General features: G+C 42.5%; 1 protein-coding gene across 1 annotated transcript; it reads left to right on the forward strand.

The window, feature by feature from the left end:
* The first annotated feature begins 11646 nt into the window (after positions 1 to 11646).
* hspa5 (heat shock protein 5) lies at positions 11647 to 16336 on the forward strand. Its single transcript, XM_042058920.1, has 9 exons — positions 11647 to 11797; positions 12769 to 12918; positions 13045 to 13276; positions 13370 to 13504; positions 13900 to 14012; positions 14109 to 14499; positions 14623 to 14860; positions 15049 to 15216; positions 15308 to 16336. Exons 2-9 carry the CDS (start codon positions 12803 to 12805, stop codon positions 15877 to 15879), a joined length of 1965 nt encoding a protein of 654 aa, XP_041914854.1. The 5' UTR covers positions 11647 to 11797; positions 12769 to 12802; the 3' UTR covers positions 15880 to 16336.
* Positions 16337 to 16539: the final 203 nt, after the last annotated feature.

Here is a 16539-nt window from a genome sequence, read left to right on the forward strand (position 1 = left end):
AGATCCGCTACCCGATCTGGCAAACTTACATAGTGTGGTTATAGCCGATAGAGGGCTGCGAAGCGAATGCAGAAGTGCTGTTCACCCTGTTACAAGTTGATGAACCACTGAAACGATTTTGGAAAAATTATTTTAAGGTACAAAAAACTCTTTGGTGTTGCTTTAATAACTCATCAAGGGGGGTCCTTGGCCAGAACTCAGTGGTATTTGGGGGGCCTTGTTGTGGAAAAGTTTGGGAACCCCTGCACTAGGCCATAACCTGCTCCAGTTGGAATTGCCAAACTGGGAACTGTTTTAGTCTTCAATTTACCAAAGTAAAAGGCCAGTTTGGTATGTCATTACTTACATAACCTAAAAGCCTTTAGTTTGCTCCCACCGAGTTGTTCAGAATAGGACAAACCATGTGGAACTATCTGGGAAAACTGATGTGGATAAGCATCTGTATCCTGGTTCTGTCATTGGCTGTATCTGATGCAGTAGGTCAACACAAAGAATATATCACTATTCTATGTGATACTAAGAGGAGACATTGGGAACAGTGGTGGGCATCGATCTGGGTCCACCTTCTCCTGGTAAACACTGTTCTTTATGCGGTAGATTCAAGATTAACATGCACTCCCGCACATGTGCTAGATTCAAGATTAACATGCACTCCCGTCCCGCACAGACACGGTGAACCTTTGTCTCACTTTCTTTAGTGTTGGAGTCATCTAAAATGGCCATTAGGGTGCATCATCCGCCTTGACATATGCAAATGAATCTGTCCCTATTATGTTCCAATAAGCAAAAAAACATTCCTGGTAAATTTTGAAGTAAATTGGACAATATTTAGGTGGCCAACCATTAACCTTTATGAATGGTCGAAATTGTTGCCAAATTCAGGAAATCACCTCGCAATATGGGGGACTATGGGGGTATATTTCACATTATTTCACTATTATCAATTTGTTAGCCAGTAGTTATTTGAATAATAACTGTATTAAGGGCATAAAGCACACAGCTCACTGGATAAACATTGTTTTTTTTTATGTTGTCATACATATTTTGGTGATTTTTCTCAGAAAAAGGTTTTTTTTATTTTTTTTATCCTATTTTGAATAATATGTTATTTGATGAAGAACACCTTAATGTGTATTGTAACACTTGCCATTAATCTTTTATTATGACCGCCGCTAGCGACGGCATCTACTTCCTGAATTTTTGCTCAACGATACCCGGGACACCGAACCACCGGGGCACAAAATTTGGTTTCGTCCCCGGGGGCCACTCCCCCCCCCCCGAACCACAAAAAAAGCAGTTTTTCCTAAATAACTACCTGAACCGTGGCACTGAGGATGAAGAATCTTTTATGGTATGTTGGTCTCAAGGGCCCACATCAACCTGGCCCATAATCACTCATTTGTGATTTAATCGCCCCTATCTTCAGTTAAGATGTTCAGAACTGCACCAAATTTTATGTGTATGATTGACCTGGCATTCTCTGGAGGTATGCCAAGTTTCGTAGAATTTCATCCATGGGGGGGTCTAAAAAAATTAGGTTATGTGTACATTTAGTGACTGTACACTCATTGGCCTGTAGATGGCGGTGCACACATATACACATGCACACACACACACAGGCACCCACATACTATCGGTATTAGAACAGCCGATACATAATTACAAATTCAGTAGGATTAAAAGAAAGCCAAAATAAATATTCATCATCATCATGGCTGCATTTCCAGTATTGGCGATAAGTAGTCGTTTGTCCACTAGATGGCGCATCGTTGCAGTGAGACGTAATTTTGTTGGAAGTTAAAAGTGGGTTGGAAAAACAATGGACGCTTACAAGGACTGTAGTTTACTGCAGAGAATGTCTAATAAGGATAGGACGATGTTCACATGAAATGTAATTCCAATTTCTTCTTGAAGCCGAAATAAATCTGAGGATGTTTATCGGACATGCTTGGTTTTTACTGCAGGTACGTTAATCTTATAATATCAATAAGGACCTATATGTTACCGTTAGCGTTGGTTGAGTGATGGAGGCCAATTTGATTGATTGCATTTGTAGACAACTATAAATGCGGTTATACCAAGCAAATTGATAGCAGCACTGTAATTGTATCTTTCGACTGTCATTTGTTGCACGTACTACAAAAATAATTCTGTGCAATGGAAGATTTACCAACGTTACAACGGTCTGATACAGTTTTGCCTATACATGCGTGAGACTGAGACGCCTGTTTATTTTGTTTTAAGTGCAAGCAGGGTGTGAGAGGGGAATCGATGTGCTTTGATTACAGCTTGGTAGTTGTAGTCTGTGAAATTAAAAAGCACGTGTGTGTGAAGTATCCAAATAATGACACCTTCATTTCATTATGGCTGCTTTAGCAATACACCTTAAGCTACTGTGTAGTGGGTCCCATTTGGCTACTTCATTCGCGCTTTCCTTGACTCATGGAGCTGCGTGAATTTTATTACAACTTTTCGCCACGATATGCAATTTAAGTCCACTTGATACTGTAAGGCGTAAGCCATTCGTTTCCAAAGGAGATTTTATTTGTGTCGCCAGCATAGCCTATTGACAATTTATGTTGTAAATAGGCCTACCATAAGCCTACCTGTAGCTTAGGGAAGCTAACAGCTTTCTATTAGGATCTAGTTTGTTGGTTACAGTTTTGTCATAACTCCCTGATGCATTTTTGCATTTAGAATAGCCAGAGCGTGGATATCTCAATCGGAAAATTAAACAATATCGGGTGCCTGTGGACTAGGCTGGGTGAACCCAGCCTGATCTGCCCGCTATTTATTTTTTGATTTCTTAAAAGATTGAGCTTGGTCTGGTGAAAGCCAGACTAGCCATGGACCTCAGTTACACAATGCAAGGGAACATGAATCATCCTATATTTGCACGAACAATAACGGACAACAGCTCTTCAACTTTGGCCCGTTAAAATGTGTATGAACAGTCCAGCCACGCATTTCATCAAGGCCCATTTGGACATGTCAGTTATTTGCACCACTGGTTAGATGTAAAACAGCATTTCGTTTCAGACTACTGTTACTTAATTTGTGCATTAACAATAACGTTTCAGACTACTGTTACTTAATTTGTGCATTGACAATAAAGTATTACATGAACTAAAGATGACTAAAATCTTATGTAGAAGAAGAAACATTCACAAAAAATCCATCCATCCAAAAATGACCTTTGTTTTTGATAGCTGTTGAAAACGGCGTGGAACTGACAGAGATGTTCTTGTTTATAAATAAATAAATAAATAAATAACATTATGCTGATACCTTTTGCTTTCCCCAAATACAATGTAGCCTACAGGTGTAAGTGACCTTTCATCAATCCAGTTGCAATGGATGAACTGTGATGAACTGCCCTACTTGTGATTGTTTAGAGATTTTAAAGGTTTTATAACAATGCTACATCTTCTTTGGCTATTCTGTAATCTATTCACCTTTTCAGCACCAGTAGGCTACTCTCTGTGCAGCCGCACACACACACTCAGGCATGCCAAACAAGCATACACAAAAGTTTCAAGAGTGGGGGATGGAGTAAAATATGGAGACAAATTGAAGTGTGATTTATTTTCGCGGAACGGATGTACAGGACTGAGCGGCGGTCATATTTTGTACCGCTATGCGGTACATCTAGTTTTAACTGTTGTTGCTATGGTGTTATAAAAATCTCATAATTCCAAATCAGATATAGGCTACATGCGTGGGAATGTTTTGTTTAGTGTAGAGTAGTAGTTGTATCACACAGGATTACATGAACTTTCTTGCAACATGGCTTTTGGTGGAGAGTGTATTAGTAATGCCAATCCACAGTCTTCAAAATGTACTTTGTCTACAAGACAATCATCTTGGATATTTGGTTTGGGCCTTGTTCAGAATGACTCGATTATCACTGGATCCCGTCTTCCAAACTGTCGTCAAGTTCTCAGGTGCTTCACATGGTATCTTTCGGATGGTTAATCAGAAACAGAACAAAGTTGGAATCAGCAAATATTGTGTGAATGTGAAGTGATAATGACTGATCGGATTATAGTATAAACGGTAACTTTCAAATATGATAGGTATTTTACATCGACTTGGTCGGCCACATATATATTGTTTTCCAGCCTTCAAATTTGGTACTGGGAAAACCCATGACAGCAAGCTTTTATTGATAGTTTACTTTTATGCTGTTTATTTAAATTGCCTGGCAAAGGCAATTTTTATTGCCTCTTCCAACAACAACAACTTACATTTATATAGCGCTTTTCTCAACACTCAAAGCACTTCACATGGAAAGGGGGACCTCACTAACCACCACCAATATGTAGCACCCACCTGAGTGATGCACAGCAGCTGTTACGTGCCAGAACGCTCACCACACACCAGCTTGAGGTGGAGAGTGAGGGAGTGAATGAGCCAATTACAGTGGGGGATGATTAGGGGGCCAGATTGAATGAGCCAGGTTGGAAATTTAGCCAGCACATCAGGAAATCCCCTACTCTTTGCGATAAGTGCCATGGGATCTTTAATGACCACAGTGAGTCAGGACCTCGGTTTAACGTCTCATCCGAAGGACAGCATCTCCTACAGTACAGTGGATCCATCTTTTTGGCCAGAGGAAAGATTGGCACTTACTTACCACCCACCAACACCACTTCCAGCAGCAACCTAGTTTTTCCAAGGAGGTCTCCCATCCAAGTACTAACCAGGTCCACACCTGCTTAGCTTCAGTAATTCAGCTAATACAAGGTATCCGTTGGTCTGGCTGCTTCCCCCAAAATATACACTACAGCCATATCTCAGGAAGTAATAAAGATAGAGACACACAACTCACACCAAATGATGTGGAAAGTCCATATTTATATTCAACTTCCATTGACATTATAGGGCTAGACCCATTATTTTTGGTGTTATTTAGAAAAAAATGATATTTTCAGCCTAGCTTTATGGACGTTTTTAGTTGGAAACTTCAGAGGCTCAGTGGGCCACCTAAACATCAATAGAATTCAATTAAATTTCTCATGAAAGTTTTATTTGGTTAATGGAACAAAATTATTCTAGGGACAGATTGATTTTCAAAATGTTTTCAAAAAGTGAGGCGGATCATCGCCAACGATCAAGGTAACAGAATCACCCCTTATGTGGACTTCACTGCTGAGGAAGAGCGTGTCATTGGTGATGCTGCTAAGAACCAGCTGACCTCCAACCCCAATAACACAGTTGTCAATGCTAAAAGATTTTTCGGTCACACTTGGAACGGCTCCACTGGCAATTAAATACTTTTATTTTTTCATCATTCATTTTATTAAAAATAATAACAAATACAGTAAAATACAAGTATTTTTTTAACCTTGTCTCTGTAGGTCACCCATGCCATGGTCACTGTTCCTGTTTACTTTAAAGGAATTATCCGGAGTAAAATGCACTTTAGATCGATTTACGGATGATTGGGAGTACATACGTTGAGTTGACATCCAAATCATGTCATTCGGATGTGTTTTGAGAAAGTTCGATGTTACCGTTTTTAGTCAAAGCTAGCATGGAAGTGAGAAGGGCATATTATTTCGCCGCTACAAAACGCAATTTTTATACCTCTTCTACAGTTCCAAACAACATTGCACTTACGTGGTAGTGAGTAGAGGGTCCCTCACTCACTACCACGTAAGTGCAATGTTGTTTGGAACTGTAGAAGAGGTATAAAAATAGCGTTTTGTAGCGGCGAAATAATATGCCCTTCTCACTTCCACGCTAACGAGCTTTGACTAAAAACGGTAACATCGAACTTTCTCAAAACACATCCGAATGACATGATTTGGATGTCAACTCAACGTATGTACTCCCAATCATCCGTAAATCGATCTAAAGTGCATTTTACTCCGGATAATTCCTTTAATGATGCCCAGTGTCAGGCCCCCAAGGATGCCGGAACCATCGCATGCATGAATGTGATGAGGATCATTAATGAGTCGTAACTTTAACAGTCGAGAGCGGCTGAATCTACATGCTACAACTTGAGTTGTGCCGATTGCATTTTTCAAAAGAGATAGTACATGTTTATTTTTTAAAACCCTCAGAACAGCTGCTGCTATTGCTTATGGTTTGGACCAGAAGGGTGGTGAGAAAAAACATCTTGGTGAAGTTTAAAAAAATTAAACTATACAAATAAATCTTCTTTACTCTACATTGAGTTACGTGCATTGTAAACCAATTTGAATTGGAAAAGCTTGTCTATAGTCAAATGTCTAGGCTATTGCCTACATATGCATACACATCGAGACACTTGCACACACACACACACACAGCTCAGATGTGTGTTTCTGGGCATATCCATATACAAGAGTTGGAAATGCAACAGTCTGGTAAACCTTCAGTGTTGTTTCACTTGATGCCAGCCCTCCCCCATGCAGAGTCACATTAAGGTGTCTACTAGGCTGTATTGTACATGTATAACTTCATTCATTGATATAAACTTGTCAACAGACAAGCTTTGGTAAATTAAACTGAAATGAACATAGTGCTGCCGTTTTCCTTTTGCAGGATCTTTTCATGTCCATCCTGTGCAGAAAGCTCTGGAAGACGCTGAACTGAAGAGATCTGACATCAATGAGGTCGTGCTGGTCAGTGGGTCCAGTCGTATTCCCAAGATCCAGCAGCTGGTGAAGGAGTTCTTCAACGGAAAGGAGTCCTCCAAAGGCATCAACCCTGAGGAGACTGTCACTTACAGGGCTGCTGTGCAGGCTTGCCTTGTTTCTGGACAGGTGTATAGGTATAAAGATAGGTATATAGGTATAAACTTCAAATACCTTTTTTACCTATAACCTATTTACTGATGAACTATACTGCGCAGGCTGCCTGCATGCATTTCTGGAGAAGATGCAGACATGTGGCTTACAGCCCGTCACTGGGCTAACTGTTCAGTGATGTTTTTTGTCATCCCAAAATATTGGTGGGAAGAAGTGCCCATGGTCCCCACTCCCCATGCAAACCTACGGCCATGAGTGCTTGTACACTATATCCTGGCACTGTAAACACACATAAGCATTTCCACAGTTGAAGTAATATTCTGAAAGAAATGCAATTCTGTGATTATATCCAACACATTGTAATTGAATTAAAAATCTCTCTCTTTGGCCCCAGCCGTGGCGCAACTGGCTGGGGCACCTGCACCGTACGCTGGCGACCCGGGTTCGATTCCTGCCCCGTGGTCCTTTCCGGATCCCACCCCTGCTCTCTCTCCCATTCGCTTCCTGTCACTCTCCACTGTCCTATCATTAAAAGGCATAAATTAGTTATGAACAGCTGTCGGTTCAGAACTTGAAGTTGTGAGGGCAACTTTAAGGGAAACACATTATAAATCTCAACAGATGCAATTTATTATGAATAAACCAATCTCTATCAACCTTGGTCACATTACATCTGTAGGCTTTTATCAGGAATCAGGGGTTAGTGCACTGCTAGCAAACAATTTGCTATGTGACTAAGATGTTTTTATGCACATTTCAAGCACTTCAACCCAGGATTCCCTATTTGAATGGTCAAAATCAGCATAGATATCAGTAGTATTGCACGAATACTGATCATACAACAATTCCAGTCAATAAGCATGTTGCTTTGAGATCACGGAAGGGAAGGGTGTAGCCTAGTTATGACCGTGATCATAGAGGTCCATCATGGTAGAGATCGTATAGGTTTAGTTAGAGGGGGTGGGGGTTCAGGATTTTCTTTCTTCAGTAATTTTGTGTAATTTTCGGGACACTGAAAGACCGGGCTGCACGAAACTTAGTGGGCACGTAGCCACGTTGCCCAACCCACCGCACTGGACCCACTAGAAGGAGGGTAGGGCGGACACAGTTTTTTGTGAATATCTCAAGAATCATAGGGCCTAGAATGACCAGTGTTTTTTGTATGTTGGTCTCAAGGGCCCATCTCAACCCATTCCATAACCACTCATTTTTTGAATAGCACCACCTAGTTATAAATGAAAAAACAAAAATGAGGTGTAAAAATGTGTTGCAATCGCTGGTATCTTTGGCTGACATGTTCAAAACGAAATCTGAAGTGTATGATCATTATGACACCCTCTGAATGCATGCAAAGTTTCGTATAATTTCGTTCTTGGGGGCCATACAATAAATGAATTTATGTGTATGGTGGAGTTGAGCGAATGGTTGCCGGTAGAGAATGATTGAATTGTACTTGCTACATTTCTACAAGCACACACACACACACACACACACACACACACACACACACATAGCATGCACACATTAACATAATCACACACACAGGCATGCACGCACGCAGGAGGTGTGATGCAAGATGTATGACTGTGTGTTTATGTATGCTGCTAGTGCTCTTTTATGTTTCTATTTATTCTTTTTTAAGTAACACTAGCACTTCTATTTTTATAGACTCTATGAATGATGCACTGACTGGAGAGCACTTTAAATTTCGTTGTACCTGTGACAATGACAATAAAGACCTATTATTCTATTCTATTCTATTCCTCCCCTTAGCGTGCCCATGCGCCTCACACACTCTGGCGTCCCTCGCGCAGCCACCAGCCATACTTCTCCAATCCCCAGGGTGCCCTACACACAGGTGTCTATCTATCCTGGGGGTCTACCATCATAAGACAAGACGTCCCACTTCTGACTCCATATATAGTGAAGGGAGAGAGCAGTGACCCCACCAAGCCTCGAAACCAGGTCTCCGGGGTCCCAAACCTGCAGCTTGACCGCAACTCCAAAGAGCCTGGCTCATTGTTATAAGTCAAAGTGCATACTCAACTGTAGTGATGGCACTCCGTCACAGGAAGCATACAATGTATCAAAGATAGAGATGCTAAGTAGTATAGTAGTATAGTATAAGTATAATAAGTATGTATATATACTCTTTTGATCCCGTGAGGGAAATTTGGTCTCTGCATTTATCCCAATCTGTGAATTAGTGAAACACACTCAGCACACAGTGAGTTGAAGCACACACTAATCCCGGCGCAGTGAGCTGCCTGCAACAACAGCGGCGCTCGGGGAGCAGTGAGGGGTTAGATGTCTTGCTCAAGGGCATGCTCAAGGGACCAGTAGGCATGGCTGAAGTGCCCCCCCCCCAGGCACTTCAGCCATGCCTACTGGTCGGGGTTCGAACCAGCAACCCTCCGGTTACAAGTCCGAAGCGCTAACCAGTAGGCCACGGCTGCCCTAGAGTCTTTATTGTCCTATAAGGATACATCATTACACATCATTACATTCCATGCAGGATATACACAGCCTCATATAGCATATAACATATAACATAACACACACCATACCCCCCCCCCCCCCCCCCCCCCCCCAGTTTCCCTCCCTCCTCAACACAATGCAAGCAAAAGGTGGACAGTGCAGACAAACATAAACACAAAAGAATAGGGGGGATGGATGATTGTCACAGGAGTTTGTTTAGTCAAAGTCCTTTTAGGCAAGTCCCTCCACTCGACGGCCATATAGCAACGCTTTTTGGGCACTCATCGGGCATCCTATTCAGCAGAAATGCACGTGCGCAAGGCTTCACGACACCAATCACACCATATGATTGGCTCAATGTATTCACATCACCCCACATGATTGGCTCAATGTATTCACATGTCGACGTTTTGCCGAGGAAGGGGTGGGATATGTGTAGACAACGGCCATATTGGCGTTACAAACTAGCCCCATGCATTTCTATGGAGGATTTTTTGAGTGCTGTGTCTCCTCATTAGAAAGTCTCTGGTTTAGTGCAGTGATAGCTGAGGGTACAAAACTTTTCTTAAAGTGCACTTTTTTCCAGTCCAGGGCTCTGTATCTGCGGCCAGATGGGAGTAGGGGATGGTCAGGGCTGCTTACTATGGTGCGGGCAAGGCGTGTGGTGGCTGTGTCATTTGTATCAGTGAGGCTGGGGGTGGGAAGCTGTATGGATGCTACAGTAAGTGTGAGATTTTAATGAGTTTGTTCTTGCTGGTGACATTTAAGAAACAGGGGGAGCAATAGAGTAGAAGATAGATAGATAGATAGATAGATAGATAGATAGATAGATAGATAGATACTTTATTGATCCCCAAGGGGAAATTCAAGAATAGGGGTTGGATGATGCTTTTTTAGAGTAGCAGAAGGAGATGGGGGCAACATACAGTAATCTTAGTTTGCGTATGGCATACAGTCTCTGTTGTGCACGTTTCTGTGTGATGGTGACATGTTCATTGAAGTTAAGCTTATTGTCAATGGAGAGATATTTTAAAATGCTGAGCTGTTCAACTGGTTGGCCATGGATGGTGATGTGAGTGAGTCCAGGGGGTGATTTTGATGCATGTGTGATGGACTGGTGGTAAGCTGTGATGGAACTGTTGTCTGTAAGTAGTCCTACTATGGCTGTGTCATCTGCATATTTGTAGTAAGTGGGGTTGGGTAGTGAACTCTGGCAATCATTTGTGTAAAGTGTGTACAGGAAGGGACTGAGTACGCAACCTTGGGGGGTAGTGTTGGTGATGGTTGATGCTGTTGTTGTCCCTATTTTCACTGTCTGTGGCCTGTTACTGAGAAAGTTGTTTATCCAGTGGATGAGGAGAGGGGTGACATTCAGGTGTTGTAGTTTCTTGATGAGTTGATGGCGCTTTGGAAATTTGGAAATAAAACTTCATAAGTTGACTTATGAATCACATGTCCAGTCTTTACAGGGTAGGCTAAAAATGTTGAATACCTAACGCAAAATTACATGTATTAATGAATGAATGGATGAAATGAATGACAATTCAATTACAACGGCACCAAAGTGATCACTCCCCCTGGAAATATCAAATAGCCGCAGTAACCTGCGTGGAAGACGACGCTCATGAGGCTACTCCCTCTCTATTATAGTAGCCTAATTAGTTTGGTCAGTTTCGCTTCCTGGTATCAGGTAGCCTTCATGGAAAGGGAACAAATAGCCACCCAAGCTGCAGTGAAACCCCTGTCCCAACATCTCTTCTCATTCATACTGACTGAATGAAGAGCCAGTTGTTATAGGCATAAGTCAGTGAGCCTAGCTACGGCACATTCATGTGTTATCCAATTCAAACCCAAGACAATTTGCTGTCATTATATGCATACGCATTCAATGACTATCGGACTTTACTGACATCTGTTCACCTCGACAAGGGCTTTCTCATTCCTGTCATACCAAGGAACAAGCTGGTGTTTGGAGCACCTTCTCAAGCCTAAGATATCGCCTATTTCACTACTTCACTTCAAATGGTCAATGTAGGCTACAATGGGGCGATATCGTTAAATGGCTTCCTGTTGGCGTGTTTGGCACGCTATCCCATTAGTTGAACGAACAGTGATAACTTATTGTAAGACTAGTGAAGTTATCAAAGCAAAGCATTTTTGACTTGAATTCTTCCTTAAATATATAATTACACTACCCAAGGCTTACGTTTTTGCACAATATGCGTACCGGCATTCACATAATTGGGTACGAGGCTGTCTGGTTGACAGCCACGTTACCCAATCACAATGTAATACTTATGGGTTAGTGGTGACGTTAGTATGACTAGTACGTGTGCAAATCAGCAGCAGCCAGCGGGCACGGTTGCACCAATGAATGCTTTCCAACAAGTTGCTCAGCCACCAATAGCAAGCCTCCACGACGGGAAAGAACTCACTGCTTAAATACAGACGACATCATTCATTCAGTATCATTTAGCAAATGTACAGTGCAAAAGGAGGACATCAAGAATTGCTTAAACGTGTGTCAAGCTACCCAAGTAATTCCAGCAAGTGATTCGCCTGGGATAATTAGCAGAAAGGTAGGTTTCCCCATGTAGTCTGTGTTTTTAGCATATGCTGTCTATGTACATTAAATGAAACACAACATTAGAACGTTAGTATTAAAGACGCACTGATAACGTTAACGTTAGCTGCCATAAGCTAACCTCACCTTTGATGAAACTGCTTGCAGCTTGTGAGGTTAAACTTCAATTATCGCAGTGAAACATTTAGGTAACTGTTCAGTGTCCTGTCATAAGAACAACGAAATTGTGGTTGCTGGCTTTCGAATATGTTGTGTTACAAAGATGCTTCCTAGCGAATTTAGAAAATGTGCTGTGTTAACCTGTTAAGTTACTCTAAACATCTTAATCTTGGCTAATTGGGTAACGTAACAGTCGTGTGAAATAATGTCAGAAAATTATGCTCACTTGCATCATTTCATAGTCTTACTGGGCATGAACTTCCATTGCTCTAACTACTTGTGTTAGGCACGCCGGAGTCATGGCCACTTGGCACATTTAACCGGCATCTTTGAACTCCACCCCATCACCATTTTAGCTTGAGAACAATTTTGCCTCTTAGCTAGCAATATAGCTAACATAGCTGACTTAGCATCGCCGGAGGAGTTCCAGTACCTTGCTATGGCTACTAATTAACGTTAGTAAGTGTCGGATGCCAAATTAATCGACTAAGTGCAAGCGTGATTTTAGCTCTGGATGTGTAGTTTCCCAATTGGCTAACAGCTAATGCTAATGCTAAGGTATCCTGCGCCTGTGGGCATGCCTGAATACGTTACGCTAATGATATTGAAGCTAGTGAAATTAGCCAAGTTGTTGCTTATGCAACACAGTTTCACCTCCGTGATGGTTTTTCCTCAAGATCATAGTAACGTTAAGCTTCCAAACGTCATTTCACGTCGACCACACAGAAATTGGGAGCTGCCTACAAATGTTTGAATTGAAGGGGTCTTATCAATTCTAAGTTGCCTTTTTTGCCATTTTCTCTTCAGACTTCCTGACTAGACTAAGCAAAACGCCTCAACCATGAGATTGCTCCTGGTCTGTCTAGTGGTGTTCGGCACCGTCTTTGCCGATGATGATGACAAGAGGGAGAGTGTTGGTACAGTGGTCGGGATTGATCTCGGAACTACCTATTCCTGGTAAGATTTTTTTTTTTTTTTTTTTTTTTTTTTTTTCAAATGCCTTTTAGTCTTAATGGCTCAGTTTGTCAGAAGATGGTGAAATTATTTCAGATTTGGTGATTCGGTGCTTTCTGTCTGTTTCAGTGTTGGAGTGTTCAAAAATGGTCGTGTGGAAATCATCGCCAATGACCAAGGTAACAGAATCACCCCTTCCTATGTGGCCTTCACCGCTGAGGGAGAGCGTCTCATTGGTGATGCTGCTAAGAACCAGCTGACCTCCAACCCTGAGAACACCGTTTTTGATGCAAAGAGATTGATTGGTCGCACTTGGAGCGACTCCGCTGTGCAGTCGGATATCAAATACTTTCCTTTCAAGGTGAGCTTTCCAAGCACCTCATTATTCATATCCCATCTGTTTCATCATTACTGTATGAGGTGAATTTCACCATGAACATGTATCCTCCTCCAGGTCATTGATAAGAAGAGCAAGCCTCATATCCAGCTTGACATTTTGGGCCAGATGAAGACCTTTGCTCCTGAGGAAATCTCTGCCATGGTTCTCACCAAGATGAAGGAAACCGCTGAGGCATACCTGGGAAAGAAGGTAAATGGGCACCAGCTTCTACTACTGCACCACATCTACTAAACAAGACTGCCAGAATTATGTAGGGAATGAGCTAAAGCGACAATGCAATTCTTTCGCCGTAAAATAACAACTTGAAACTCATTCTGATGCTACACTAACTTACAATATGGGTAATATATTTTTTTTAATTCTTAATTAAGAATTGCTGATACATGCATGAAATGTTACATATTGCGCTATGTAACATTGTTGATCAGGTAGGATCAAAACACATTTGGATTAACTTGGTACCATCTTGCCACTAAAAGTCTTTGAATATTGACCCCCAAGGGGCATAGACATATATTCTTCCATGGTATTTCTTTAATTTTAAAGGGTATCTGTTAAATGCAAAACTATTCTGGTCTCTGTAGGTCACCCATGCTGTGGTCACTGTTCCTGCTTATTTCAATGATGCCCAGCGTCAGGCCACCAAGGATGCTGGAACCATCGCCGGCCTGAATGTGATGAGGATCATTAATGAGCCGTAAGTATACCAGCTGAGAGCAAACAGTCATACGTGTTTAAATTGGCTCTACGTTTATCTTGAAGAGATATTAAATGTGACCACTTTCATCCACAGAACTGCAGCTGCCATTGCCTATGGTTTGGACAAGAAGGGCGGTGAGAAGAACATTCTGGTGTTCGACCTTGGTGGTGGTACCTTTGATGTGTCCCTCCTGACTATTGATAATGGCGTGTTTGAGGTCGTGGCCACAAATGGAGACACTCACTTGGGAGGTGAAGACTTCGACCAGCGTGTCATGGAGCACTTCATCAAGCTGTACAAGAAGAAGACGGGCAAGGATGTGCGCAAAGACAACCGTGCGGTTCAGAAACTGCGTCGTGAGGTTGAGAAGGCCAAGAGAGCCCTGTCTGCCCAACATCAAGCACGTATTGAGATTGAGTCTTTCTTTGAGGGAGAAGATTTCTCAGAAACCCTGACCCGTGCCAAGTTTGAGGAGCTGAATATGGTAAGACTATATTTATATTCAACATGCCAACACTTTAAGAGACGTTTGTCAGAGCAGTGTATGGACAATTTAAGTATTTTTGAGTTGAGTGACAGACTAATTTTTGTTTTTGCCTCTTTATAGGATCTCTTCCGTTCCACCATGAAGCCAGTGCAGAAGGTTCTGGAAGATTCTGACCTGAAGAAATCTGACATTGATGAGATTGTGCTGGTCGGTGGGTCCACTCGTATTCCCAAGATCCAGCAGCTGGTGAAGGAGTTCTTCAATGGAAAGGAGCCCTCCAGAGGCATCAACCCTGACGAGGCTGTGGCCTACGGAGCTGCTGTGCAGGCTGGCGTGCTCTCTGGAGAGGAGGATACAGGTATGTGAATACCTTATTGTGTTATTAGTACTACTAAATTATTATCAATAATACGTTGTCATATAATGAAAAGCAACTAATTTCTTTAAATAACAAACATTACCAGTCTAATTAATGCCCCCACTAGTCTGAAACATATAAAGGCGGCACTGATCCATAAACTCAAACATGTTGTGTCTTATTAACAGGTGACCTGGTTCTTCTGGATGTGTGCCCCCTGACTCTTGGAATTGAGACTGTTGGAGGAGTGATGACCAAGCTGATCCCCAGGAACACCGTGGTGCCAACCAAGAAGTCTCAGATCTTCTCCACGGCCTCTGACAACCAGCCAACTGTCACCATCAAGGTCTATGAAGGTACGCTCCGATTTCCTCCAGCTGACTGTTGCAAGATATTAAATTCGTCTTGACATAATGTGTTTTAAGACTCTTTCATTTATTTCCTTAGGTGAGCGCCCTCTGACCAAAGACAACCATCTGCTGGGTAACTTTGACCTGACCGGCATTCCTCCAGCACCCCGTGGTGTCCCCCAGATTGAAGTGACCTTTGAGATTGATGTCAACGGTATCCTCCGTGTAACTGCTGAAGACAAGGGAACTGGCAACAAGAACAAGATCACCATCACCAACGACCAGAACCGTCTGACTCCAGAGGACATCGAGAGGATGGTGAATGATGCTGAGCGATTTGCCGATGAAGACAAGAAGTTGAAGGAGCGCATTGACGCCCGCAACGAGCTGGAGAGCTATGCCTACTCCCTGAAGAACCAGATAGGCGACAAAGAGAAGCTGGGTGGCAAGCTGTCCGATGAAGACAAAGAAGCCATCGAGAAAGCTGTAGAGGAGAAGATTGAATGGATGGAGTCCCACCAGGAGGCCGACACAGAAGAATTCAAGGCCAAGAAGAAGGAGCTGGAGGAGGTTGTTCAGCCCATCGTTGGCAAGCTCTACGGCAACGCAGGTGGACCTCCTCCTGAGGAGGGTGGTGAAGGCGAGCAGGATGAGAAGGATGAATTGTAGGCGTGGTTCCTGCTTCTCCAAACACCCACACACACACACTGTTCTCCCTGATGCCCTGGCCTCTCTGGTAGTGGTCCAGGTGTACATATTGAACTGGAACGAGGGACAATTGTGAGGAAAAGGTTGAAGGGAGGACCAGACCAACAAGAATCTCCTCTGCAAAGAAAACTAAACAAAAGACTTTTTGGAGCGGTAGAGAAGTGCGGAGTGGGCTCTTCACTCGCGAGTGGAGATTTAGTCAGCCTGGATCGAGGCTTACTGCTGTTCTGAGGCAGTCCGAAACGGGGTTCACTTGGGTGGGTTTAGCGGGGAGGGGGTAGCCGGGTTCTATGGGCATGTGGGTAGTCATGTTCTTCATCTTTACAGTTTATTTATTGAAATCTGGCCATTGTAGAAAAATGTTTCTACAGGAAATAAATGAAAATACATGTTTGATAATAAAAAAAACATTTCCTGAGTCAATTCTTCTTCCCCTTCATATGGAACATGACTCCTAAACACATTCACAATTAAGTCACCTCAAAGAAGGAACACTTCAGTCACTGTAGACCTGTAACGGGAGGGAGCAAACGAGCAAGAGTCCTCACACCTGAACTTAGCTGACATACAATCTAATTAAGACAATAATTAACTTATTAGAGGTATGCCTTTATCAAGCAA

This window comes from Alosa sapidissima, chromosome 13, assembly GCF_018492685.1.
Source record: "Alosa sapidissima isolate fAloSap1 chromosome 13, fAloSap1.pri, whole genome shotgun sequence".
Taxonomy (NCBI): domain Eukaryota; kingdom Metazoa; phylum Chordata; class Actinopteri; order Clupeiformes; family Clupeidae; genus Alosa; species Alosa sapidissima.